This window comes from Phycodurus eques, chromosome 3, assembly GCF_024500275.1.
Source record: "Phycodurus eques isolate BA_2022a chromosome 3, UOR_Pequ_1.1, whole genome shotgun sequence".
NCBI lineage: Eukaryota > Metazoa > Chordata > Actinopteri > Syngnathiformes > Syngnathidae > Phycodurus > Phycodurus eques.
In genome coordinates this window covers 22924365-22951837 of record NC_084527.1, presented here as the reverse complement: position 1 = coordinate 22951837, position 27473 = coordinate 22924365, and the positions used below count along the sequence as shown (strand labels likewise).

Here is a 27473-nt window from a genome sequence, read left to right as displayed (position 1 = left end):
TTGTTGACCCCACGTATTTAATGTCCTCCACCCTCGCTACCTCTCCTCCCTGTAGCATCACTCTTCCCCCCCCCCCCCCCCATCCCTCTCAGTTCATGCACATATATTCTGTCATACTTAGGCTAATCTTCAGTCCTTTCCAATGCATGCCTCCATCTTTCTAACTGTTCCTCCACCTGCTCCCTGCTTTCACTGCAGATCATCTGCGAACATCATGGTCCACGGGGATTCCAGTCTAACCTCATCTGTCAGCCTATCCATCACCACTGCAAAAAGGAAGGGGCTCAGGGCTGATCCCTGATGCAGTCCCACCTCCACCTCTGACTCCTCTGTCACACCTACAAAACACCTCACCACTGTTCTGCTGCCCTCGTACGTGTCCTGTATTATTCTGACATACTTCTCTGCCACTCCAGACTTCCGCATGCAGTACCACAGTTCCCCTCTGGGGTCCTCTGTCATAGGCTTTCTCTAGAAAGCTACAAAGATACAAGATAGCTCCTTCTGAACTTCTCTGTACTTTTCCATCCATACTACCCTCAAGGCAAATAATGCGTCTGTGGTACTCTTTCTAGGCATGAAACCATACTGTTACTGGCTAATATTCACTTCTGTCCTGAGTCAACAGTTTCTTACTCAAAAATTAGGTGAAATTACTTTTTACCTCAAAAACTACAACTTTAATCTTGAAATATTGCTGTTTTAATCACTTTATCTCATAATATTACTATTTTTCGCAAAAAACCAAAACTTTATTCCCATGACTTGATGAGTTTTTTTAAATTAGAAAAAAATAAATCCCCCCCCAAACAATAATTTTGTGATGTTTTTCTTTTTCTTCAAACTATTTTTTTTCTAGTAACCCCAGCCCCTTTTCTTTCTCAAAACAATACAACTTTAATCTCTTACTATTACTATTTTCCTCTCACCCTTTTCCCTAAGAAATGTGACATTACTTTTTTCTTTAAAAAACAATTTGAATCCATTCATTTTACTTTTTTTTATACATTATATTACTTTTTCTAAAAAATATATATACAACTTTAATTTTGTTATAGCACTCACTACTTTTTGTCACTTTTTTCTCAAAAAATGCGTGATGTTACTCTTAATTCTAAAAAACCAAAAAAGAAATCCATGTGACCTGTGCTTCTTGATGTCGCCTATCCCCCCTTTCATGTTTCCCAGTCGCTCGGATGGATTTCCCCTGAAGAAGATTGACAAAACAACAACAAAGAGGCTTGTTAAAAATCCTTGTAGATGAGTGAAATTTCCTGATTTCCAAAGCGCCCAAAGAAAAATCTGCACAATAAATGGACCTGCACAGCTTCCGTATGAGGTCCTCGGGCCGCTTGCCGATCTTCTTGGGGAAATCCATCTTGTCCACGCCCTTCAAGATGATCGTGTACGTGGCCATTTGGTCGCTTCCTGTGAAAGGGGGACTGGTCGCCACCGAGCACACCAAGTCAGTTTTTATTTGCATCAAGGGATATTTTTTTTTAGGCATTCACCTGCCAGTCAGAAGCTCAAACACCAGGATGCCCAGGGACCAAAAATCCACGCTGAGATTATGGCCCTTGTTGAGGATGATCTCCGGCGCCACGTACTCGGGGGTCCCACAGAAGGTCCACGTCTTCTGGCCCCCGCGGAGCCTCTTAGCGAAGCCAAAATCCACCTAGGGAAGGAGCGTTGGTCATTGGAACATTAGCCAGTGTCTCCAGAGTCTCCACTTGGCTGCACTTTGCCCTCAGTTTCCTCTTGGATAACAATTTGTCTCTAACCTTTGATGGTCACTCATTGATCAGGCAGATTTATGATTGTGGAAACACATGCTAATGTTAACTTCTTCTGTGGCTTTGCCTTAGCTGTGAACACTATTCCACCATCTCAAATTTGCCCACAGTCTCCTCTTGGATAAAATCTGTCTGGTCCACTCACCAGTTTGACGTAACCCTCAGAGTCCAGCATGAGGTTCTCCGGCTTGAGGTCTCGATAGAGGATTCCTTTGCGGTGCAGGTACTCGAACGCCTCGGTGACGCAGCCTACGCAGAACTTGGCAGTGGTCTCGTTGAAACTCCCCCTATGGAAAACGCCGGAACCGACAGAGTGGAGCAAAGCACCCTCCACCCTCTAAAATAGAACCATCTCCAAACTCACCTGTCTCTAAGAAGACTCCAGACTTCTCCTCCAAGACAAGCCTCCAGCAGCATGTAGACATATTTGTCGTCTCGGAATGTTCGGAACAGTCTACAGCGGAGGAAGCGCAGAGTGAAATTCCGTCAGCTTGCTAAATGACGCAAAATGTTAAAGACACCAAAGACACAGTGTCTTTGATTGGTGTAGGCTAATTTTTTTTAAACGGCCCGTAATAGTACAGTGGTGCCTTGAGATACAAGTGACGCGACTTATTTGTGATACAAGTCGTTCTTTGGCCGATTGTTTGCTTTGAGCGCCGTATGATGGCACTGAATCGCTAAGATACGGCCCATCCTATCTGCTAGTGAGGCAGAGATCATAGTTTACGCATTTGTTTAAGGCTCTCTTCAACTATTGTAACGTGCTGCTTTCTGGTCTTCCTATGTCTAGTATTAAAAGCCTGCAGTTAGCACAAAACTTTTGATGAGGATGAGAAAGTTTGATCATACTACCCTCTTTCTGGCCAACTTGCATTGGCTGCCGGTCTACTTGAGATGTGATTTTAAGGTCCTCTTACTTACTCATAAAATACGACAGGGGTTAGCTCCCTCTTAGCTCGCTGACTTAAATGTACCGTATGATCCGTCCCGAAACCTACGCTCTTAAAACGCTGATCTTTTGGTGACTCCAAGAGACAAAAAGAAATCTGCAGGCTCTTGAACATTTTGTATTGAGGCTCCAGTACTCTGGAATGTCCTACCCGCAGATATGAGAGCTGCTACCTCAGTAGAAGTGTTTCAATCTCGACTTGAGAGTTATTTCTACTCTTTGACATTTAGTTAAATTACATTTAGGCCGGTTTTACTGTCGCTTGTCCTATCTCCTCCCCCCTCGTCTCCTGCTCAGAGAGAGGGCTAGGTGACGTTAACCGAATCTGAGGCTGTTTCTGTTTGGGTTCTGCACCGACCAACTGGGACAAGATCTGAGGTGGACCACTCCCCCTGGATTCGTTGCCATGGAGGACTCTGCTCTGACCGACCGGGCTAGGTCCTGAGGCTAAACCACCGAAGGAGTCTACCCTGCGTTGCCTTTTCTCTTTTAATGGACTCTTATGTCATCTTAATGAACATTGTACAGCGCCAGACTATGTGATAAATGACCTCCACTGCAGCCAGGCCATCCCGGAAGGGAGATCGTCCCCCATCTGCAGTCCCTTCTCAAGGTTTCTTTTTTCTCCAAATGGGGTTTTGAGTTTTTCCTTGCCCAACTGGAGGATTTAAATTGGGGGATGTCATCAATTATTTCCAACTGTGAGCCTGTGATGTGATTAAGGGATAAACAAATAAACTTGAGTTCAGTCAACTCAGGTGGCACGGTGGGCGACTGGTTAGAGCGTCAGCCTCACAGTTCTGAGGACCCGGGTTCAATCACCGGCCCAGCCTGTGTGGAGTTTGCATGTTCTCCCCGTACCTGTGTGGGTTTTCTCCGGGTACTCCTCTTTTCCTCCCACATCCCAAAAACATGCATTCATTGGAGACTCTAAATTGCCCATAGGCATGACTGTGAGTGCGAATGGTTGTTTGTTTCTATGTGCCCTGCGATTGGCTGGCAACCAGTTGAGGGTGTACCCCGCCTCCTGCCCGATGACAGCTGGGATTGCCTCCAGCACGTCCGCGACCCTAGTGAGGAGAAGCGGCTCAGAAAATAGATGGATAAGTCTACTCACTTCACAACAAGTAGCAGGTGGGCAAACCTCATAAATTTGCCTTACTATGCTCTCATATCTTAATGCTGACACACAATATAAAACGCTACAGACAGCCTAACAAAACTAGCATCGATGTTGCGGCGTTATAACCCTTTAAGCGACAGATATTTGAACACAAAACAGTTGAGCAACACGTCGACAGATAACATAACCAACTCACGGGCGTATTTTCTTTCTCCTTTATGATGAAAAAACTGATATCTCTGCGACTGACTGAGGACTTTTGACCGTCTCTATGGATATCCCAATGTTTATATTATACTGCCACCAGTTGGCTAAGGAATGCATGAGAGAAGGAGCAGGACAATGTCCATTGAACTGAAGCAATAAAAAAAATGTGGCAAAAACTGTTAACATTCCATTTAATTATGTCATTACACCTACCCACCTATTGTTCTTATTAAAAACACGTTACAAACATTTGTTGTTGTTTTTTGGGGAAACTGAAAAGGATTGTGGATAGATGATTTAAGATACGAATGTTCTGAATTACAAGGTCACAGAACGAATTAAACTCATATCTCAAGGCACCACTGTATTGTCATTTCTCGACAGATTCGAAGTCAATCAAAGGACAAATTGTCCGTCTGTGTGTGTTTTTCCAGTACTTTTCTTATCAGTTTAGCAGAACTATTGGGAAGATGAAAGGTAAAGCTGGATCTCAGATGTCCCGGCACAGCCAGGCAGGAAGATGGCGGCACCAACCGGACGATGAAGGGTGAGCGCGCCTCAGCGAGAATGCGCCGCTCCGAGTGGATGTGCTCCTGCTGCCGGTTGTCCACCACGTGCTTCTTCTTGATCACCTTCAGCGCGAACGTCACGTCGTCGCCCTTCACCTTCACCTGCCGGTCACCACAGGGGGGAGCCACTTACATATCAAATAACATCAATCCATCCATCCATCCAGCCGCTTCTCCTCATTTGGGTCGCGGGTGTGCTGGAGCCTATCCCAGCTATCATCAGGCAGGAGGCACCCTGAACTGGTTGCCAGCCAATCGGAGGGCACACAACCATTCGCACTCACAGTCACACCTACGGGCAATTTAGAATTGTCAATTAACCTACCAGGCATGTTTTTGGGATGTGGGAGGAAACCGGAGTGCTCGGAGAAAACCCACGCAGGCACGGGGAGAACATGCAAACTCCACACAGGCGGGGCCGGGGATTGAACCCCGGTCCTCAGAACTGTGAGGCTGACGCTCTAACCAGTCGTCCACCGTGCCGCCTATCAAATAACATATTTTTATATTTTAAAATAATTTAATATGATGACACCATTTTTTGTTTGCAATTTCCCCCCAACCTCAAAATACCTCACCCCCCAGAAATATCAGATTTTTTTGTGAAAAAATATTAATTTAATCGTGTCACATCAGTTTTTCCCCAAAAATATTTCTCTCCTAAAAAAAAAAAGAATCTGTCGTTAATTTTTATGATCATGACCTTCTTTGTTAACCTTGTAATATTCTACAAATGACTTTTGTAGAATAAAAATCATCCCTTTTTTTTTCTTCTTAAATTTTTATTGGCAAAACATGACAAGTTTCACAAAACGACCAATTTATTTAAACCTCCGTAGAGTGACATTCCAACAGGGACTTAGTAAACTCCACACAGGCGGGGCTGGGGATTGGACCCGGGTCCACAGAACTGCGAGGCTGACGCTCTAACCAATCACCCACCGTGCCGCCAGCGTAAAAAAAAACACCTTGGTTTTGTCATACGTGTGCAGAAAAGGCCCCTTTGACAGCTACTTCTGTTTGACCCAGTTTTGTATCCACTTTGTCCATATATGGCTAAGACCGCCCCCTTTCCTCTGATTGGTTACCTCCATGGAGAGGACCCACTTTTGAGAGGACACGTGTTCGTGATGTTGACAGCGCTGGTTCGGGAGTGGAAAGGGAAGGCGGAGAGCTTCGCTAGCGACATAGATAAGCTCGAGAAATTCGAATTACTTAATTTGGCCGACTGGTTAGAGCTTCAGCCTCACAGTTCCGAGGACCCGGGTTCAATCCATCCCGCCTGTGTGGAGATTGCATGTTCTCCCCGTTCCTTCGTGGGTTTTCTCCGGGCACTCCGCTTTCCTCCCACATCCCAAAAACATGCATTAATTCCCCGTAGGTGTGAATGAGAGTGCGAATGGTTGTTTGTTTGTATGTGCCCTGCGATTGGCTGGCAACCACTTCAGGGTGGACCCCGCCTCCTGCCCGATGACAGCTGGGATAGGCTCCAGCACGCCCGCGACCCTAGTGAGGAGAAGCGGCTCAGAAAATGGATGGATGGATAATTTCAGGCCTCTCAGTAGAAAAACATCTGGAACTCATGAATGCATGGACGATTTTAGCTCATATTTCGCGTCTACTGAGGAGAGCCAATAATATAGACAATAATACATCCCAAATACTAGAAAAAAGTTGGTTTGGCAAAATACAGGACCTTTAATTGTTTTTTTTTCTGAAAATATGACTAATTTCTTGGTTCGAAATTTTCATGACTAAAATACAATTTGAACTTGTGATATCACATTTTTTTTTAATTTGCCATTTTTCTTGGAAAAAATATTTTCTCCCAAAATAAAAAAAATAAATTGCTTTTTTTGGGGGGTTAAACATTCTAAAAACAGTTCATTAAAAAACTAACTTTAATCTTGCAAATGTTCTTTTTTTTTCTTTACCAGTTCTACTCTTGCGAATCCGCCCACACCGAGCGTGGCGACGATGTCCATGTGGTCCAGCGGTCTGAACGGCGAGAAGGCGGCGGCCAAGTTGCTGAGGCGGACCACGTCGGGGGGCGGCGTGGGACTCTGTGGCCGCGACAACGACGACTTCCTGTGCGAGTCGCAACTGTTACTGAGCGACACGCCTGGTGCGGCGGGCGGGCGAGTGCCATACCTGGCGTGTCGCTGGAGGTCATCCCGGTCCAGCGTAGCCACGTAGCCTCGGAGGGACTTCTGGAGCTCGGCTAAGGTTCCCACCGTCTGATCGAAGGTCCTGCACCAAGACACAATGGAACACTTCAAACTCTAACATAATCGAAGGCCTTCTTTGAAACTTGAAGCCATAATCCAATTTGAAATCCAAATCCTTGTTTGAAACCCAACCCCAGATTTGAAACACTGATTTGAAACCCTATCTTGAAACCCTACCCCAGACTTTGAACCCTAACTCTTGTTTAAAACTCCAACCCCGGCCTGAAAATTTGAAATCCTAACCCAAACATGAAGACCTAACCCATGTTTAAAATCCCTAATCCTAATTTGAAACCCTAACCCTGTCTCAAACCCTATTTAATAAAACCCTAACGCTGTCTTGAAACCCCAAATTTAAACCATAGCCCTTCCTGCCTCTAAACCCCAATTTAAAACTCTAACCCTGGCTTGAAACCCCAACTCTTATTTGAAACCTTAATACTTGCTTGAAACCTTAATTTGAAAACCTAGTCCTGAAAACCTAAACCTGTCTTGAAATCGTAACCCTGTCTCAAACCCTAATTTAAAGCCTTAGCCCTGTCTTGAAACCCCAATTTGAAAATATAACCCTGGACCTAAATCCCAATTTGAAACCCTAACTTTAAATTTAAAAAACTAAACCCTGTTTTACAACCCTAATTTGAATCCCTATTCTCATCTCAAACCCTAATTTGAAACCACTGAACAACCCGGTGCTTGTTGCGTGCATTCACTCACTGTCTGTCCATGAGCAGACACTCGACCCCGTCGTCATCGGCGACGATGTTAGCGGACCTGACGTCGTCACTAGAGCGAACATTAGCATTAGCGCATTATCATTTTAGCACCTAGCAATAAGCATGTTACAGCTAGCTACCTGATGAGCGCCTTCTCTCCGAAGTAGTCGCCCGTGTGCAGTGTGTTGATGATCTGAGGACTCTCGCTGTCCTCCGTGGTCTGGGTCACTTTCACCTGTGGGGTGACAAGCATGCTATTGCTTTTAGTAGAGGTAGGGGCTTTACAGGCAGTTGTAGTTCTGTAGATGCCTTACCGTTCCTCGAGCGATGATGTAGAAAGTGCTGCCCTTCTCGCCCTCGTGGATTACGTAGTCGCCCTTGTTGTAGTATTCCTACAAGGGAGGGAAAGTTAAGGCATCAATAACAACCCAAGTTTGAAAACCTAATCTGGCACCCGTTATAACCCTTGCTTGAAACACAAGGCTGGCTTGAGACCCTAACTTGAAACTATTAACCCATGTTTGGAAGCCTAACCCCGTTGAAGCCCTAACCAAGACTTGAAACTATAACTTGTAAATCTAAACATTGTTTGAAAGCCTAACCCTGGCTTGAAACCCTTGTTTGAAACCCTCACCCTAATTTGAAACACTAATGCTGATTTGAGGACCTAACTTGAAACCTTAACCGTTGTTGTGACCTAACACCTTTGAAGCCCTAACCCAAATTTTAAACTAGAATTTGGAAATCTAATCTAATCATAATCTAATCTAATCATAATCTAATTTGAAAGACTAATCCTGTCTTCAAACCCTACTTTGAAGCCCAAACACAATCTTGAAACCCTCATTTGAAACCCTAACCCTGATTTGAAAGCCAAACCGCTAACTTTAAACCTCGCACTCACATTCACACCTACGGGCAAGTTAGAGTCTAGACGTTTTGGGAGGTGGGAGGAAACCGGAGTGCCTGGAGAAAACCCGCCCAGGCACGGGGAGAGCATGCAAACTCCACATAGGCGGGACCGGGATTTGAACCCCAGTTCCCAGAACCGTGAGGCAGATCTGCTAACCAGTCGTACACCGTGCCGGCCCGGTTTGAAATCCTAATTTAAAACTCTAACCTTTGTGTGAAACCTTTATCCCTGTCTTGAAACCCTAAATCTACAGTTTATGTTAAGGATTCATGCATATGACAAAGATGATGTGAATGCTGAACCTTACCACCTCCAGACAGTCTACAATCTTGCTGAGTTTGTCTTCGGGAAGATTAGCCAGAAGTGACACACTGGTGGGAAAAAAAATACAAAAACATTTGTCAAAACAAATTTAATCCAGATCTGATCCAGATTCGGTCACAATGAAAACGTAACATTTAATTTCCAATTAAACACTTTAGTTAAATCTCTAACTTGAATCGCTAAATTTATTTGAAAACTTTTTTGGAAAGTTTCTTAAAAACATGAATGTTCTCTGCGGCCCTGAGGTACTCCGGCAGGCTGTTCCACAGACGGCGGCCATAAAACTGGAACGTCGCCTCACGCTGTGTATCCTGACATTTGGCCGATGACTAGATGACTAAAACTTCAGTTTTACCCTGATTAAGCTGGACAAACTTCTCTGACATCCAGGGTTTGATGTCTAAAATACAGTTTAGAAAAGTATCAATTGGACTGGTGTCATCATGAGACACTGTGATGTATAGCTGCGTATCATCAGCATAGCTGTGGAAGTGCACGCCATACCTCCTGATAACACCGGCAAGAGGGAGCAGTACCAATTGAGGGGCCAAAATTGATCCCTGTGGCAGATCACGTTATTTCATGGATTTCTGAAGAAATTTTACCATAAAATTTCTGTTGGTGAGGTAGGAAAAGAACCATTTGTGTATAGCGCTAGCGAGGCCAACCAGGTATTTAAGTCTGTTCAAGAGAATAGTGTGGTCTACTGTGTCGAAGGCAGCGCTAAGATCCAGTAAAACCGACAGTTCATTTACGGTTATCAGCACTGACTCTAAAATCATTGAACCTTTTTACGAGGGCCATCTCAGTGCTCTGATTCATCCTAAAACCAGACTGATACTTTTCAACAATATTCAAATTTGCTGAGAAGTCAGTGAGCTGAATAAAAACGACTTTTTTTTCCCTCTAACTTTGGTCGAATACAGGTTCGGTAACTGTTCAAATCATTAAAATCAAAGTTGCTCTTCTTCAGAAAGGGCCTCACCACTGCTGTTTTGAACGCAGTAGGGAAGGTTCCCGTCTGAAGAGAGCAATTTGCAATCTTCAAAAGCTTTTCTCTAAAAAAAAAATCCAGAAGAATGTTTTAAAAATTGTTGGGATTTGGTCTAAAAGACGTGTGGTGGCATTCACTGTGGAGAGAACTTTATCAAGCATCTCAGCATCAGTCGGGACAAAACTGTCCAGTGTTTCCTCAGCTAAAGACAGGCACTCAGATGTGTTTAAAACCATGTTACGATTGGATAAAATGTTACATATGATAGTGTCAAGCTTTCCTCTGAAGTGGAGTGCAAAATCCTCACATAGAGTCAGTTGAGGTTAGAGGGAGGCTATTAAAATCACGATTAAATAAATGCTTTACAGTGGAGAATAAAACTTTGGGGTTATTGATATTGTTTGAAAGGATCGTGGAGAAATATGCATTTCTGGCGTCGTTTACACTGTTGTTATAACGTTTCAATTGTTCACAGAATATTGCAGTTGTTCTCAATTTCCTGTCAACCACACTAAAGCTTCTTTTCATCTTTTTGACCACGTCTGTTTTACACAAGGATTTACTGTAGTTTTTGTTGATGTATGTTTTGTTTTTAGAGGGGCAACAAGGTCCAGGCTTGCCCGAAGTCTGCTGTTAAAATCATCAACAATAACATCACACTGGGTGGGGGACATGTAACAACTTAGATGTTTGCAGCCACTTCAGAGGTAATATAGCGTTTCGACACAGTTCGTATGGAGGCCTCCAGCTGGATAAAACCGGTCGGTGATTTAAAAAAAACACACACAGTGCTCGTCAGAGACACCCAAGTCGACAACAGAAAGCACACTTGTAGATACCCCATGGGTGATAACTAGATCGAAAGTGTGCTCCACGTTGTAATCTTGAAACGCCAACTCTGTCTTTAAAACCTAACTCTGGAAGAAGTGACAAATTGATGGAAACACGACAAAAAAAATGTCAAACCAAGTTCGATCCAGATCTGATCCAGATTAGGCCACAGTGTAAATGTAATTGGAAATTACTAATTGAACACCTTGTTGAAACTGTAAGCCAGAGGAGTCCAAAGTTTTTCCCTGGGGCCCATATACAGAAAAGTCCAAGGAAATTCTTCAACTTTAATGTATTCAATACAGTAAAACTAATCCGTGAGGTAATCATATTTTGTCTTTATACAGTATGTACAGGTCTATATGACTAAAACAGTACAAAACAAATGTGATTCTGATGGAAGGGGAACTTTAACAGGCCATATGCAAATATGTAGCTACTATAGTTTGGCAGATTCCCAGCAAGGACCACCCAAATGTTGACCTTGTGTAGCTGGAGGCAGCAGTTATATACAGTACTATACTGTATGCATATACCAAAAAAATGACTACAGTCAAGCTCTAGTAGGGGGTCATTTCTTAGCTTGACCACATATCTGTCGCAGTGGAGAAAATGCAATATCTTTGATTTTCTTTAATGTCATAATTCAACTCTGTCGTAAAGTTGTGAAACTGCCATTCGTGGAATGTATTTTCTCCCCGGCAATTCGTACTGTCTGTCAAACGTTGGCTTTTCAGCTATATTGAAGGGCAGCATTTCTTTTGCGATGCATTGAACTCCACTTGTGAACGCACACTGATTCGGCTGTTCCGCTTTTTTACATATAGTCAACCTAACGCCGCAGTGAGTGTTTACTTTCGGGATAAAAACTGCATCTCGAGAGGCAGTTTTTTCCTAGCTGGGAAAACTCGGTCAGGTGGTGACGTTAGTGGACTCGCGAGTTTGTTGTGCTGGCACACTTGCCACTACTTTCGAACAAATTCTGCATTCTGGCTGGTCCGTGTTGATGGGCTTGCCTTGCTAATTTGGTTTACAGGCGAAATATTCCCACATCAGGGCTGATATTTGGCTGAGTAACCATCGTTTTTACTCTTAATTTCTGCGTTGCTCCTCGGTGCCTATGTTGTGTGTGTATTAGTGCTGCACGATATTGGAAAAGAATGAAATGAAGAATGAAAAGAATGAAAAATGAAACGTTCACCAGTCCAAAAATAAGTAGCTCATAGTTCTTTTTTTTTTTTTCAATGTTGCTGACGGGCTATTAACCTCAAAATACTGGCATTTCATTTCCCAATTGTTGCCACCCACTTAGTCCACACTAGTCGCCAGCTGCAGCTTTCACCCTACAATCTGAAAAACATGAGGAAAAGCTTGAATGGTGAATTTTAAAAAGGGGAATTAAAACAAAAACAGGACTTTTGTCCTTAACGTGCAAACAAAAAGATGCAACACAGTATTACAGGAACGATGGTGAAAGGACATTAACTTTGCATTCCTCGCAGCTCTGGCTCACTATATTAACAAAATAATGTATTTACTCTTATATTACAAAACAAAATAAATTCCATATTATCATAGTGTGATCGTACAGTGTTATAACTGAAGCATTCTGATACAATTAATAATTGATGACAAATTTTAAACACATTCACTCCCATTCACCCAGTGTCCCTGAACGCACCTCGCGCACTGACGAAGCTGCCCGGTGCCTGCCTCGTTTCATTCTGAAGAGCGAAATAGGAAATGTAGCAAGCGTACATTCTTTCAATGAGCATGTCCAAACAGTGCCCTCTGCTGGTCACTTTTTAATATTACAGTTGATTCATTGTATAGTCCAGAACACCGACATCGCAGCAGACCCTGCGATGCTCAAACAAAATATCGTGCAACCCTAGTGTGTATGCTAGCGGTAAGTTACAGCAGCCCCGCTCCACCATAGCTACAAAGATACGAAATGACTGACAAGGTAATTTCCCCCCCACCCCCCCTTACATTACGCTTTGGAACTAACGCGCCTGGGTGTTTAGATTGATGCACAGAGTGAACCATCTTGTTATCTAGTTTCTTTGGAGGCGACACAAAAGGAAAACAAACACATTTATATCGAGGGCGGGAAAATTTGTCATGGGCCGTGTTCAATGTGATTCTTAGCACATGCCACGGGCCGCAAAAAAATGGACGGTGGGCGACATTTGGCCCATGGCCGTAGTTTGGACACCACTGATAGAAAGCCTAACTCTGTCTCAAAACCCTCCTAAAACCAAATTAAATCGAGATCCGATCCAGATTTGGTTACAATGTAAACATGACACGTAAAACCAACCTGCGCAGGAAGTGTCGGTACTGGTCATGACGCGTCTCGGCCGTTCTCCTCATGATGTTTTGGAACGCCTCGCGCTCCAGAGCCCACGCACACACACGGCTCACAGCTGCCGCGGAAACAACAAAAACACACAAACGTTTTGTGAACAAAGGACATGGATTTGGATATTCTTTTTTCTTTTGGTTAAAAAAAAAAAAAACACTTTTTGCAAGCAAATAACTATAATAATACTTTTGTGAACAAAGCACTTTGACAGAAACAGTTTTGTGAAGAAAGGACTTTGATTTAGACTTTGACTGATTTTGAAAGCAGCAACTTTTGATTTGGATCTTCCATGACTGGTTTTGAAATTAATACTTTTTGTGAACAAATGACTTTCATTTGGTCCTTCATGACTGTTTTTGAAAGAAAGACTTTTTGTGAGCAAATAGATTTGGAGATTCCGTGACTGTTTTTTTTTAACAAAACACATTCTGTGAACCGTGGATTTTGAGTTGAATCTTCCATGATGGTTTTTTTTGGGGGGGGGGGGAAACACTTTGTGAATAAAAGGCTTTGAGGGAAAATTTTTGTGAATTATCAACTTTGATTTAGATCATTGAATGGTTTGAAAAAAAAAATTTTTTGTGAACAAACGATTTTAATTTGGGTCCTTCATTACTGTTTTCAAATGAAACACTTTTTGTGAGCAAATAACTAACTTTGACTTGGACCTTCCGTGACTGGTTTTGGGGGGGGGGGGGAACTCTGTGAACAAAGGGCTTTGACATAAATACTTATTTTGAACATAGGATTTTGATTCGGGTTTTCCCTGTGACTGGGTTTGAAGAGAGGGGGGGAAAACAAAACTTTTTGTGAACAAGTGACTTGAATAAACACTTTTGAAATAGGAGTTTGATAGAAACTTGTTTTGTGAACACAGGACTCTTGTGTGACACCTTTTGAAAGAAACACTTTGTGAACAGAGGCATTTGTGTTGAATCTTGTGTGACTGGTTTTGAAACACTTTGTAAACAAAGGACTTCGATTTGGATCTATCGTGACTGGTTTGTTAGCATTTCATGCTAGCCACTACATAGCCAGCTAGCCGCTAACTAACGCACGTGCCACAGTTGTGTCACTTGGGATCGAAAGGTAAGAGTGGTGTGTTTTTAACATTCTACGTCGGACTCTCGGCTAGTATTGGCAGATTTTTGGAAACAAAGTGCAGTAGACCCTCATTTATGGCAGGGGTTACGTTCCATAAAACCCCTGCAGTAAATGAAATCTATGATATAGAAGCCACATGGCTACTTATGCACCGCTCGTGCATTTTAAGTAATAGTCATTCGTTAGCGAGTCATGCCATTTCAATTCTCCCCGGACATCTGGCCGAGGTGAAGGAATTGCGACTGTTTTTCAGAGTGATTTTAAATGCAAACACATATCACTGCCATCTCCCGTCAGCTTTGAACGGCGTCTATTTGAACTGGGACATTCACACACGTTGTAGTGTGCTGTGGTTTAAATCTAAATTCTAAATATAACAAAGACTTTTGAACAGACTTCCCTATGTTCTTGGCGGATATTATGCCTAATTATGACCGGGTTCTTGTTGTTGGTGTTTGTAATATTCACGTGTTGCCCCATGAACCCAGTAGCGAATGACTTTCTAAACATCATTGAGTCTTTAATCTGTAATTGGGCCTACACATGAACGTGGTCGAACACTTGATTTTCTTTTATCCTATGGTTTGTCTGTTTTTAATATGGAGATCTGTCACGCTTTTTTTCACTGATCATACGCCTTTACTGTTTGAAGCCTCGCGCTACCGCTCGTACTCGTCGAGTTATTGACTCTTCCACTGCTACTTACTTCTTGACTGCCTTCAGTCAAAAATGTGTCATACCTGTAAGCGTGTATAGTGATCCTGAGGCTCTGAACTCTCGGTTCCTCGACACCTGTTACACTGCTATGGACATTGCGGCTCCATTAAAAACTAGAAGGCAAAAAACTAAAACAGAGGCTGAGCGCTGGCTGAATGAAACAAGCCGTGCTTCCAGACAGGCCTATCGAAGAGCTGAGAGAAAGTGGAAAAGGGACAAATTACAAGTGTTTTTCAAATGTTGAGAGACTCCTGGCATCATTACCAATCCACTGTGAAAGACGCTAAGAAAAAAATACTTTTCTCATATTGTCCTGTTAAACTCCCACCAGCCTCGTGTTCTGTTTAAGGTTATCAACTCTGCCTTGAATGCACCGCAGACTGTTGGAATTGAGGGTTTGACGGCTGTGTGTGAAAACTTTCTTCACTTTTTCCTTGATAAAGCCGGAACACTTATTTCACTCCCTAGTTTTGATCCTTTAGTGTTTGTGTTTGTCTATTCCCAGGTTATGGAGTTTATTAATTCAACTTCACTTGAATTAATTAAGTAATTAATTAATTGAGCCTTTCCAATCTGGTTTTAAAACATTGTACAGTAACGCATCAGCGCTATTAAGAGTTTTTAATGACATCTTTTTAGCTACTGACTCTGGTCACTGTTTTGTCTTCGTACTTTTAGATCTGACTTCAGCCTTTGATACTGTGAACCATGCATCCATCCATTTTCTGAGCCGCTTCTCCTCACTCGGGTCGCGGGCGTGCTGGAGCCTATCCCAGCTATCAACAGGCAGGAGGCGGGGTACACCCTGAACTGGTTGCCAGCCAATCGCAGGGCACATACAAATACAACAACCATTCGCACTCACATCCACACCTGCAGGCAATTTAGAGTTGTCAATTAACCTACCGTGCATGTTTTTGGGATGTGGGAGGAAACCGGAGTACCCAGAGAAAACCCACGCAGGCACGGGGAGAACATGCAAACTCCACACAGGCGGGGCCGGGGATTGAACCCGGGTCCTCAGAACTGCGAGGCAGACGCTCTAACCAGTTGTTCAGCGTGCCGCCCAAAATTTCAAATTATTTGTTTGGTTTTGTTTTGTTGCCACACACCTTATTGCAATAACCTGAGCAATAGTTGAACAAACCATTATTCTTGACTTCTGATTTGACAACTAGTTAACCATCATTTTGTTGTGTATATATAATACAATGTGTCAGCTAATGAAACATTGATATGGGTTCACAGTAATGATGGCCCTCTGAGGGAGGCCGTACCAATGTGGCCTGCGACAAAAATGAGTTTGACACCCCTGAGTCTTGAGGATGTTTTTTTTCAAAGTCGAGTTTGCCACCCAGTGGACATCAGTTGAAATGCAGTCTGTCCAATACAGCAGAGTATATAAATAAACAATTATACCTGTATGTTTTTCATCGGTAAAGTATGGTGTCACCGTTTATTTTTTCATGATTTTTATTTATTTATTTATTTATGTTGTAAATAATATTCTTGTAGTGTTTAAAGTCAAAGACTCCCTTCGACGTTTGATAAATGGAGAGTTATGTGCAGAGGTGGCTAGTAACGCGCTACATTTACTCCGTTACATTTACTCAAGTAACATTTTCCGTAAACTGTACTTGTCAGAGTACTTTAAATCCACGGTTGCGCCAATCAAACGGGATCACTAATGTAATTTGACTGGTCCAATTCATCAATCAGACGACACAAGGCAGTCACATGACGAGACACGTAGCCTTCGCGAGCCAATCAAAATGACTCATTATTTGGGGAACAGCCGCACGACTGTTTTTTTTTTTTTTTACAGACTCCAAAAAACAACAGCTTTATCATGCAGCTCTTAACTGGTGACTGCCCAAAAACTTGGATATTTCAGCCCAATTCTAACTGGAGAAAAACACCTTGCGGTAAGTTGCAGATGTTTCTATTGTTGTTTTGGCCGTGGATATGGCAAAATTAGCCCTAACCCTATGGTGTCGCACGCGCACAAGCACACACAATCAATAAGTCTGGTCAGCAAAGAGCTTCTTCATGAAGTCATTTAAGCGAAGAAAGCTTATAGTGTTCCTCTAGGGCCCAATGTACGTGTTGTTGGTTTTTGGGCAGTTCGAAATTGAAATGGTGGCAGGTATGTGTCGACTCCCATATATTATTATTATTTTTATTTTTTTGTATTTGATGTTCATGCTCTGATTAAAATATAATAATAATCATAATTTACTTAAAAAATACTCTTGTAGTTCTTTCATTGAGAAATTTCTTACTCTTATTCAAGTAAATATTTGGATGACTACGTACTTTTTAATTTGACTTGAGTCATATTATTCTAAAGTAACAGTACTCTTACTTGAGTTCAGTATTTGGCTACTCTACCCACTTCTGGGTATCTGAACTTGACTGTGACTCTGTGAATTCAGAAAATGACCAGGATGGGATAAGAGGCATGTTTTTAAATCAAGTGTTTTTACCTTTTAGTTCGACTTTTTCAACAATTTAATGTCCTATAACTAAGATCTAAATGGAATGCATAATAAGAGTGAGAATGTGATTGTTTTGTCACTAGATTCACACAGAGAGATGGTGGTGATGTTACAGGTATGAAAAAAAGCTTGATGTCATCCTCTGACAAAACAATATTTTTAGCAGATATTGTACAGCATCCATTTGTACTGTATGTTTTTGTGTGTTGGCGTGTCCTGTAAAGTTATTTGACCAAAACATTAGGGCTGTGAAAAAATAAATTTAAAAAAATAAGCTAACACCACAAAAATTGGGCGACGCATAAATTTCTGCCTCGAGGCAATAAGAATTATTCATTTTTAAAGGAATGTTTGTACCACCTGGAACCATTCGGTCACTGTCCAGATAAACCCTACGGACTTCTGTTGCAGATGGACGCGCTGTTAGACCAGTGAAAAACATTGCCAAACACGACAAAGGAGCATCTGTAAGTGATTTTTAAGACACTATTAGATGTGTAATATACATGTAACATGATGTATGCGGGAGCTGAATGGTAGGTGGCGTTTTTTTTTTTTTTTACCAAGAATGGTAATCACTAACGCGCTAAAGTTGATCGACACACACTCAGTATGAACATGTGCAGTTTAAGGATAGAAGTCCAACCCTCATGAATGAAAATAAAATGCATGTTAGTTGTTAAAAAAAATAAATATATATATATATATTTTTATTAAATTAAAAAAAAACAAAGGGTTGGTTGGCAATTACTCGAGTAATCAACAAAATATCGATTGGTTAATCAATTCTAAAAACGTTCAATTGTGACAGCCCTATTCAACATTGAGTTGTTGTTTTTTTAATTCATAATTTATTACTTTAAGAGCGCTGGGATTGTCATACACCAACCTACTTGTGACTTTTTTTTCTTGCACCGCCAATAAAAAAAAAAAGTTAACAAAGGGATAGGATTTTTTTTTTTTATCCCATTAATCGAAAAAATAATCACCTTATTCATCAATTATTAAAATAATTGTTAGTTGTTAGTTATGAGTGTGTGCAATAGCTATTCGTACGGAGCCCCCCTGGTGCCAAGGTATGAGGAAAAATAAAATTCATTGATAATCTGTTCCCTCAGTTTAGTAATCCGTTCCCTCAGTTTAGCAAATGTCTGGGGCTCCGTATACCTACGTATATCTGTCAAGTGAAGTAAATTCTATTTGTATGTTATATTCTTACTCGTGTCAATTCTGTGTATAAATTGTCATGTCGTGATATATCCTATATCCCATTTTTTCAACTGAAAGGCAATATTGCTGTAGTTCGAGGGGGTTGATCATTATATAGCAGTACTAGCAGGACTGGCTACAATTAGCCTGCGTGTTTCCTAAACACAGTACTAAATTGAGGGTACGGATTACTGAATTGAGGGTACAGTTTACTAAACTGAGGGTACGGTTTACTAAATTGAGGGAACGGATTATCAATGAATTTTATTTTTCTTATACCTTGGCACCAGGGGGGCTCCGTTTATTTGTCAGGCCAATATTGGTATTTGTGAATTTATTTAAAAAAAAAACTGCTTGTGGCCTGTGTTTTAAATGGATACTCTGTAAGGTTTCTTTATCTGCTAAGATCATTAGCCCAAATTACCTTCTGTGAGTCATTGCTGCCAAATTTAAACCGATTGGCCCAAAACGCTGACTGAATCAAAAATGTTCAGGTGAGTAATTGGACTACACAGACCTTTAAAAAAAATCTGGGATGGACTGAATCCACAATAAATGAACCGCGATATAGCAAGAAATGACTGTACTTTGGAATTGGGATCTGAATCGATGTTGCATGTCACAAGGTTAGCATTAGCATTGGCCAAAATTGAGTTAATTTCATCATCGAGTGAACGTGTTTTTCAAAATGAATCTCAGCCCGTTACCCACAATTCCTCCAAAGTGACACCCAATCTTGCGGCCAAGTTTACCTCGCACTGAAGCGGTGCGCGTGCAGTTGTAGAGGATGGCCAGCTCGCCAAACGCCGTCCATGCAGCCATTGACGACAGCAGCGTGTCCTGCTGAAACACGTCCAACTTTCCATCTGGGTGTGTGTGCATGTGTGAGAGAAAGACATCATAGATTATTGTATTACACAAATACACACACAATCACACATTACATGACAGTATCACACACATCATCATCATCATGTACTGTATTTACAGTATGCAGTGCGTGTGCAAGCCTGTATCTGGGTGTGAAAGAAAGAGGACAGGAGTATTGTATTACGCATACATGCACACATTCACTGATTGAATTACAATATCTCATCATCATCATAATGCCACTTTTATGTAATACAATCACCTTTTGTTACAGCACAGTCTAGAATGGTTGTCATGACAACTGAGAGAATAGGAAGTTGCAAGAAGAGCAAGACAGATGAGTCGTCTTCTTGGTGAGCGTCGCAGGAGTGAGGAGCTAACCGTTAGCGCTTAGCGAGCACATGTGTTTAAGTCAAAAAAGGGTCCGTGGGGCCTGCTGTGGGGTTTTGTCACTGTCTGGTATTGGGGGCGGGTCCACCTCCCGCACTCCAGGGTGGGTAGCGGGTGCTGGATGGAATGAGGTGGACACCCGGGGTTGGTACTGCTGGAGTGGGTATGGCGGCCCTCTGTCCCTGCAAGAGCCATGCCCCTTAATCACTCACTTAGCACACACTCACACCATTCACTGTAAATATTTTTTTCCACTAGTCACTCGGGCACACACACACACACACACACATATTCAGGGTTTCTTGGGAGGCTGGTGTGGGGTCGGAAGACTGCGGGTGTCGGTATGTACAGTCAGTACATCAGTGCTGCTGTTTCCCTGTTTCCTCGACGCCCAAGATTTTAATGCATTACACACATTCATCTCCTTTTTTTTTAATGCACTACTATACACCCATCTCTGGAGGGCAGCCGGTGTCGGACTGGGGGCATAATTATAGGCAATATAGGACAGGACTGGATAGGACGGGGACAGGAGGACAGGGATTCATGGAATCGGATGTACAACTAAAGTGTGGTGGAAGTGGCTATGTAAATGATAAACATCTATAGGACCAGAATGTAAGTGAGGGGATACCCAAAAAATTTGCAGTTTTAAGTTATTTGTCGGTGGCACGGTGGCCGACTGGTTAGAGCGTCAGCCTCACAGTTCTGAGGACTGGGGTTCAATCCCCGGCCCCGCCTGTGTGGAGTTTGCATGTTCTCCCTGTGCCTGCGTGGGTTTTCTCCGGGCACTCCGGTTTCCCCACATCCCAAAATCATGCATGGTAGGTTAATTGACAACTCTAAATTGCCCGTAGGTGTGAATGTGAGTGCGAATGGTTGTTTGTTTCTATGTGCCCTGCGATTGGCTGGCAACCAGTTCAGGGTGTACCCCGCCTCCTGCCCGATGACAGCTGGGATAGGCTCCAGCACGCCCACGACCCTAGTGAGGAGAAGCGGCTCAGAAAATGGATGGTTGGATGGACTTTTATGCTGTCATTGTTATCACTATGTGTTTGTCGGGCCACCAAAAGTTATTGGTAAACCTCACCCCAAACGCGGAAGTGGTGCATTCATAGACTCCATTGCATTCATTAAAGCACCCGTCAGGAATAGGGGCTTTACTGAAGTCACCTGTCCAGAATCAGAATTTTGAGCAAAATCACCTGTCATGAATAAGAAGAGAGTGGTACCTGCCAGGACAAAGAGGTGGTTGCCATGTTCTCCCTGCTGTACGACGTAATCCCCCTCCTGGTAGGTACACAGGTACATGCACTCTACCATGTCTCTGAGCTGCTGCTGCTCCAGACGCTTCAGATACTGGTTCCTATTCAGGGTATCCACCAACTGCTTCTTCACACTGTCTCACACACACACACACAAACACAAAGAACGCTGTTGATTTTCAATCACACCTTCCTATTGATTTGGATGTTTCTTCAACAAACACTCAAACATGGAGGAATTAGGCAGACTTAGTTGGCGATTTCTATTGTTGGCCCTCGTCGGCATGACTCATCATATCGTCGGCAGTGTGAAAAATGTTTCGTCCGCTGTGAAAAGAGATGAGGACACAGCCTACGATACTGAAAAGAAAACCAAATTTAAAAAATTAATAAAATCATCACAGCTGTGGCGAGAAGAAGGTGTCACTTCACGTATGACGTCACTTCCTGTGTGCTAATGACACCTGCATTAACCTGCAGGTGGTCCACTCGCTTGGACGGCAGGAACAAGGACAGGATTTTGCTATAAAGTCTTCCAGGAACTTTGCTAAAGGCTACTGTTTGGAACAGGAATTTGTTCATGTACACTCTCTGTAACAAGGACTGCTAGTCTCATGCCAGGAACAAGAACTTTGCTAAAAGTCTCCTGTCAGGAACAAGGGACACAATAAAGTAACCTGTCTGGAACAGGATCATTGGGGAAGTCGTCTTAGGAACGAGGATTTTGCAAAGGTCTGACAAGAACTTTGTTAAAGTCTACTGTCTGGAACAAGGTTTCTGCCAGGAACAAGAACCTTGCTAAAAGTCTCCTGTCTGGAACAAGTGATACGACTAAGTAACATGTCTGTAATAAGGACTTTGCTAATGTCTCCTATTTGGAACAAAAACTTTGCTAAAGTGCCATGCAGGAAAAAGATCATTGGGGAGTCATTTGTCAGAAACACGGACTTTATACTAAACTCTACAGTCAGGAACAAGAACTATGGTAAAGTCACAGGTCAAGAACAAGAACTTTCCTAAAGTCTCCTGTCTGGAGCAAAGGAAATGATAAAATAACTTGTCTGGAACAATGAATTTGCTAATTTCTACTGTCAAGAACCATACTCGAGTTTCTTGCCAGGAACAAGAACCATGGTAAATTAATCTTTCAGGAACAAGAACTTTGTTTAAGTCAGCTGTCAGGAACAAAAACTCTGCTGAAGCCTACGCTCTGGAAGAGGAACTTTGCTTAAATCCCCTATCAGGAACCAGATTATTGTGCAAGTCATGTCAGGAACAAAGACTTTGCTAAATGTACTGCCTGGAAAAAGAGTGTTGCTAAAATCTCCTGTGTGGCACAAGAACTTATGTAAACCATTCTGGTTCTGCTAATCAATCTGTCAGAGGCATCTCACCTGGACTCTTTGGGTACTCGGGCCTTGTCAAAGGAGAATTTTGGCAGGTGGCTACAGTCGTAGGTTCTGGATGTAGGTTCAGCAGACACTCCGGCTTTGGCTCCCTTCCTCTTATTGAGGGTTTCCTTGACGCAGACCCCCAGTACACTGGCGCTCGTTTGGTCCCTGTTCTGGTTTTTGACGTCATCCTGCTGTTTTTTGCGCAGCTCCTGGCTGAGGTGCGCAAGAGCCTCATCCTGCGTGATGAGCTTCTCCTCAAGAATTTTGAGCAGCTGCTCTTTGGCGGCCAGCTCCTGGTCTTTCCTGCGCACTTCCTGCTCCAGCTCATTTAAACGCACTCTCAGAGGGTCCGGCGAGGGGCGCTTGGAGCGCTTGGCTTTGGCCGAGCTGTTGCCCATCCTTGAAGAGCAGGAACAGAAACGTCGGGATCGGACAAAGCGGAAGAAAAGGAGCTTGGCTGTCATTCATAATTCAGGAGGCAGGAAGTGTTAGGTTACACAATAAATCAGTACTCACCAACACACACACAGATATACAGTACATGCACAAACACACACACAGACACGTTCACAATTAGGGCTGCACGATATATTGTTTGTGTGCGACAGTCTCATCGCAGGGTGCTGTGAAGTTGCTGTGCTGTATTGCTGTGCAGTGAATCAAATATAATAGTAATAATAATAAATGATCAGAAGAGGGACCTGGTTGGACATGCTAATAAGATTAGCACCCATGTAACGGTAAATTATAAGGCATCAAACAACGCAAACAGCACAGCCTTGAGGGTTTAACACACACACACACACACACACATATATATATATATATATATATATATATATATATATATAGTCTTTTAGTTATTTTTGTGTCATGAACACTTACCTTATCTGAGGCTAAAGCTTTAGAAATTGATTTTTTTAACCCTTTCCAGACTGATAGATGTCAATTACTTTATTTCTCGACTATTCTGGAATTTCTTTGAATTTTGACATTTTGTCACCGCTTTTATCGATCTTTTGTCCGCCTTGATTTTGTCATAACAGATTCTTTTTAAGTGATTTCTGGATTGAACAGATCTGGAGGTAATCAGGCTTGGGTGTGATCAGTGAAAAATAACCCAAAATTGTGATTTTGCACAAATAATGAATGACTTAACAAGAGGGGGAGGTGATTACTTTGTCACACATGGCCAGGTATCTGTGAATAGTTTTTTCCTTAATAAATGAAATCACCTTTAAAAACAGCATTCTGAGTTCACTTGGGTTATATTTGTCTGATATTTACATTTGTTTGATGATCTTAAACATTCAAGTGTGGAAGCTTTGAAAAAATATAAGAATTTGAGAAGGGGGCCAATACTTCTCCACGACACTGTATTTATTTTATCACTTAGGTTGCTTAGATAAGCACCAACGTCTGGAAGGAGTGTCCCCTAAATAGAAAGTCAAACTATAAATCTGCACGCTTTTTTAAAAAAAATCAGTGGTGATTTGAAACAACACGAAGGTCTAGTTTGCTCTTGTACTTAATGAATAAAATGTAATTGATTCAAGTTAATTCATTTCAAAATCATGTAATCCAATTCATTACAATTTCGAAAGAAATCCAAGACATTTGAATTTAGTTAAACCATGAATGTTAATATTCATTGCGCTTTTTCGAGTACTTTTGCATTTTCAGTATGTAGGCTGGTGGAAGTGCAAAACAATATAACAAATTGTGAAACACTTTTACACTTCAAAAAAACAAATGAAAAAAAGCTGAAACACTTTAAAATTTCAGAAAACACAATAACAAAAGCAGAAACACTTTTACAAAAGATGAAACACCCGGAAAGGGAACGTCCCATTTCACAGACATTCTTAGAAATCCCACAGCATTTCTCAGCAAGACCCGCCCATACTTCAACATGATTGGCTCCTGCATTCGCGGGACGTTCCGCAGATGTAACGAGATGTCCATCTCGAATATAATAAAAATCAATCAATAAATAAGAAGTTTATTATGGTTACGTTTAGGACTAGGGTTGGGGTTAAGGCAGTTTAGGTTGAGTTCAGGTTAGGATTATGGTGGTTAATGTTGGCGCACACCGAACATTGCCGCCGAACCCGACTGGGCGTGGTTTGCCAACTGTTCGTCCACTCTTTCTCGACTCCACTCTTTCCCTTTCATTCTCGCCAGCATCCTCTCTCTTTAGCCACCTGCTTCTTCCTTAACTTTTATGGTTTAAGAAATGTGACCAAGTACAATATATTGTATGGACAGCATCAAACGCCTATACAGGCTCGCTGTTCAGGGCGTCCATATATACAATCGCTATTTGGGATGGACATCTCGTTACATCTGCCCTCGCCTAACCCTTCCCGCGATGCAGGAGCCAATCATGTTGAACTAACTGCAGCACTACTGGGTACATTTCTCATTCGTGACAGGATCACTTTGAAATAAAGTGGGAAAAAATGTGTTATGACAAAATATAGTCTATGTAGTCTTATATTGTCCCATAGATTATTATATTATCTCATAGCTTTGTGTGATGATTTTATTACTTCAATAGTCCTTTGGTCTTGTGTAGCTAAATAGTTTCTTGTTCCTTTCTGTCATACTGTCTCGGTGGCTGTACCAACCTCCCTTTTCTCTCCTTTACAAGATAAGATAACTTTGTGAATAGGTCTCTGTCTTTCTTTTCCTCATTCCCCTCCCATTTTTAATTCGGCATTGTTTTCGGATATGTGTCGCAGAGACGGGCAGAGACCCAAGCACCTGTAACCTCTCTTGACTCTCTCTCTTTGCGAGGATATTATTAAAACTACAAAAGACAAGATTGTTTTCTGATTTTATTTCCAAAACAAAAGTACGCAGTCGTACTACTGTATGTCTGTATCATTTTTCATAGACTAGCTCAAAACGTTCCATATTGTGGTATATCGTTATATAAAATGGTTCATAGAGTGACAGCTTTTTTTCCACATTGCCCAGCTCTCATCACAGGGTTAAAAAATAAATAAATCAATGTCATCTTTTTCCAATACCGTGCAGCCCTACTGACAAACATCAATACACACACGCACACGCACATGAAGAAAGACACAATGCCACCCACCCAAACACACACACACACGCGCCGACACAGGCACACACAGAAACCCAAACACACACACACGCTCACACAGTCAAACACATATACAAACACAACACAATCACACACAAACACACACACGTTGTTCACACTTAGGCACACACACTACTAAACTTTTACATACACAGAGAGACTTACATACAGAGGCACACAGACACACTGACAAACAGAAGCTGACATACACAAACAAGCACCCAGTCACACACACGCATACACAGAATGCCACAGTAACAATAACGGTCTTGTTCCTCACGGTTTCACGCTTCTCCTCCTGCACGGGACCTTTGTTATGACATCACGCATGTCAAATCAACACCAACGACAACGGAATGACGTCACGAGCAGCCAATTAAAGTGCAGAAAAGTAACAACAGGAACATAATAAGATTGAAACGAGGGGACGCGCACGCACATCCGGAAGCCGCGTCCGATACCTGCAGAGTGACGAGTCCCAGGTCCGAGTCCCGGCCGCTACAGCCCGGCGCGGTCCAACCGCTGCATCACGGCTCTCCTCTCCTCTCCTCTCCTCTTCTGCGCCTCCGCTCGCGCATGCTCGGTGCGTGCCGGGCCTGCCTGAAGGCGCTCCCGCGTGCGCGCGCCCACACGTAGGAGTGGACTGGGTCACGTGCGTTTTAGAACCAATAAAATAACTTCATCAGGAATATTCTAAGAATGTTTCATCAGTTTTGGTCAGTGGTCACTCCAGTTGGTTAGTGTGTGTCTGCTGGATATTCCATCAATGACCACAACAAAGATGGCAGGCGCCCAAAGATGACGTTGCATGTCTACAATCAGGTCAGCAGAGCTCAATCAATACATACGCACGCCACAGGCCAGGAACAAGAACTTAGACAGTCATGTGTCAGGAATTTAGGAAAGTTAGTGCTAAGGAACAAGCACATTGGGAAAGTCATCTGTCAGGAACAACGTCGGTAAAGTCCCCTATCGGGAACAAGAACTTTGTGCAAAAATCACCTGCCATGAACAATAACTTAAGGGAAAGTCGTGGAAGGAAAAAGGATTGTGGGAAAGTCACTGCTCGGGAACAAGAAAGAACTTAGGGAAAATCACCTGTTAGCAACAAGCACATTGCTCAAGTCACCTGTCAGGAACAAACACTGTGTGAATGTTGACGAATGAACTAGAATGCTGGGAAAGTCATCAGTCTGGTAGAAAAAAAAAACCGAATGTAACCTGTGAAGAATAACAACATTGCTAAGGTCACATATCAGGAACCAGAACAATGTAGCATTTAGCATGTAGCGTGTTTGCTATGAAGGTAAAGTGGCATTTAGCACAGGTCATCTGCTAGTCACTTTGAGCATATTAAATGTCATTTAAAAGTTATTTCAAATGTTATTTCTTGTATTTTTTAAAGGTCACATTTCTGGAAGCGTCGTCAGTCAGTGAGACGCTCATCAAACTTTGACCCCTGAAAACCTCCTCCTCCTCTGTGTGCCCAGCTTGTGTTTCCTCCGGGTCACGACCTCCTCAAACTAAATTAGTGCTGCTGTTGGATGATGTCATGATCACCATAGTAACGGTGGGGTCGCAAACTGTGGAAATAGTCTGCTGCAGTGACCCCACGTGGCCTTGTAGGGGGCGCTAAATACCCATTTATCATTCTACACAGCCATGTCTCACTTTCGGTGAAACGGTGGCCGACTGGTTAGAGTCTAACCAGTCGGCCACCGTGCCGCCAACTAAGATCATTTTTACTATATTTTTTCATTATATTATGTCTGTAAAATAATCTTAATACATATAGGTATAAAATTACAGTATAATATAAAAATGACATTCTTAAATGTTTGTTGACAAACAACTATCTTTAGACAGATTTAAACATATTTGGGTATTTTCAAT

The 27473-nt window shown here is 42.4% G+C and overlaps 1 protein-coding gene across 2 annotated transcripts in view; it reads right to left on the bottom strand.

Moving 5' to 3' along the window:
• Window positions 1-26157, bottom strand: part of prkg2 (protein kinase cGMP-dependent 2) — a 29533-nt gene extending 3376 nt beyond the window's left edge. For both annotated transcript variants that reach the window (XR_009768321.1, XM_061672730.1), the window contains exons 1-17: window positions 26042-26157; window positions 22466-22864; window positions 21039-21205; window positions 19299-19412; window positions 12974-13079; window positions 8809-8872; window positions 7903-7980; window positions 7729-7823; window positions 7590-7658; window positions 6796-6894; window positions 6579-6732; window positions 4610-4746; window positions 2158-2247; window positions 1939-2080; window positions 1512-1675; window positions 1320-1442; window positions 1145-1207 (exon numbers count right to left, since the gene is read on the bottom strand). Coding sequence is in view for 1 of the 2 variants with exons in the window: in XM_061672730.1 (XP_061528714.1) it covers window positions 1145-1207; window positions 1320-1442; window positions 1512-1675; window positions 1939-2080; window positions 2158-2247; window positions 4610-4746; window positions 6579-6732; window positions 6796-6894; window positions 7590-7658; window positions 7729-7823; window positions 7903-7980; window positions 8809-8872; window positions 12974-13079; window positions 19299-19412; window positions 21039-21205; window positions 22466-22863 (2063 nt within the window). In the remaining variant the exon portion in view is untranslated. The remainder of the gene's footprint in view (window positions 1-1144; window positions 1208-1319; window positions 1443-1511; window positions 1676-1938; window positions 2081-2157; window positions 2248-4609; window positions 4747-6578; window positions 6733-6795; window positions 6895-7589; window positions 7659-7728; window positions 7824-7902; window positions 7981-8808; window positions 8873-12973; window positions 13080-19298; window positions 19413-21038; window positions 21206-22465; window positions 22865-26041) is intronic.
• Window positions 26158-27473: the final 1316 nt, after the last annotated feature.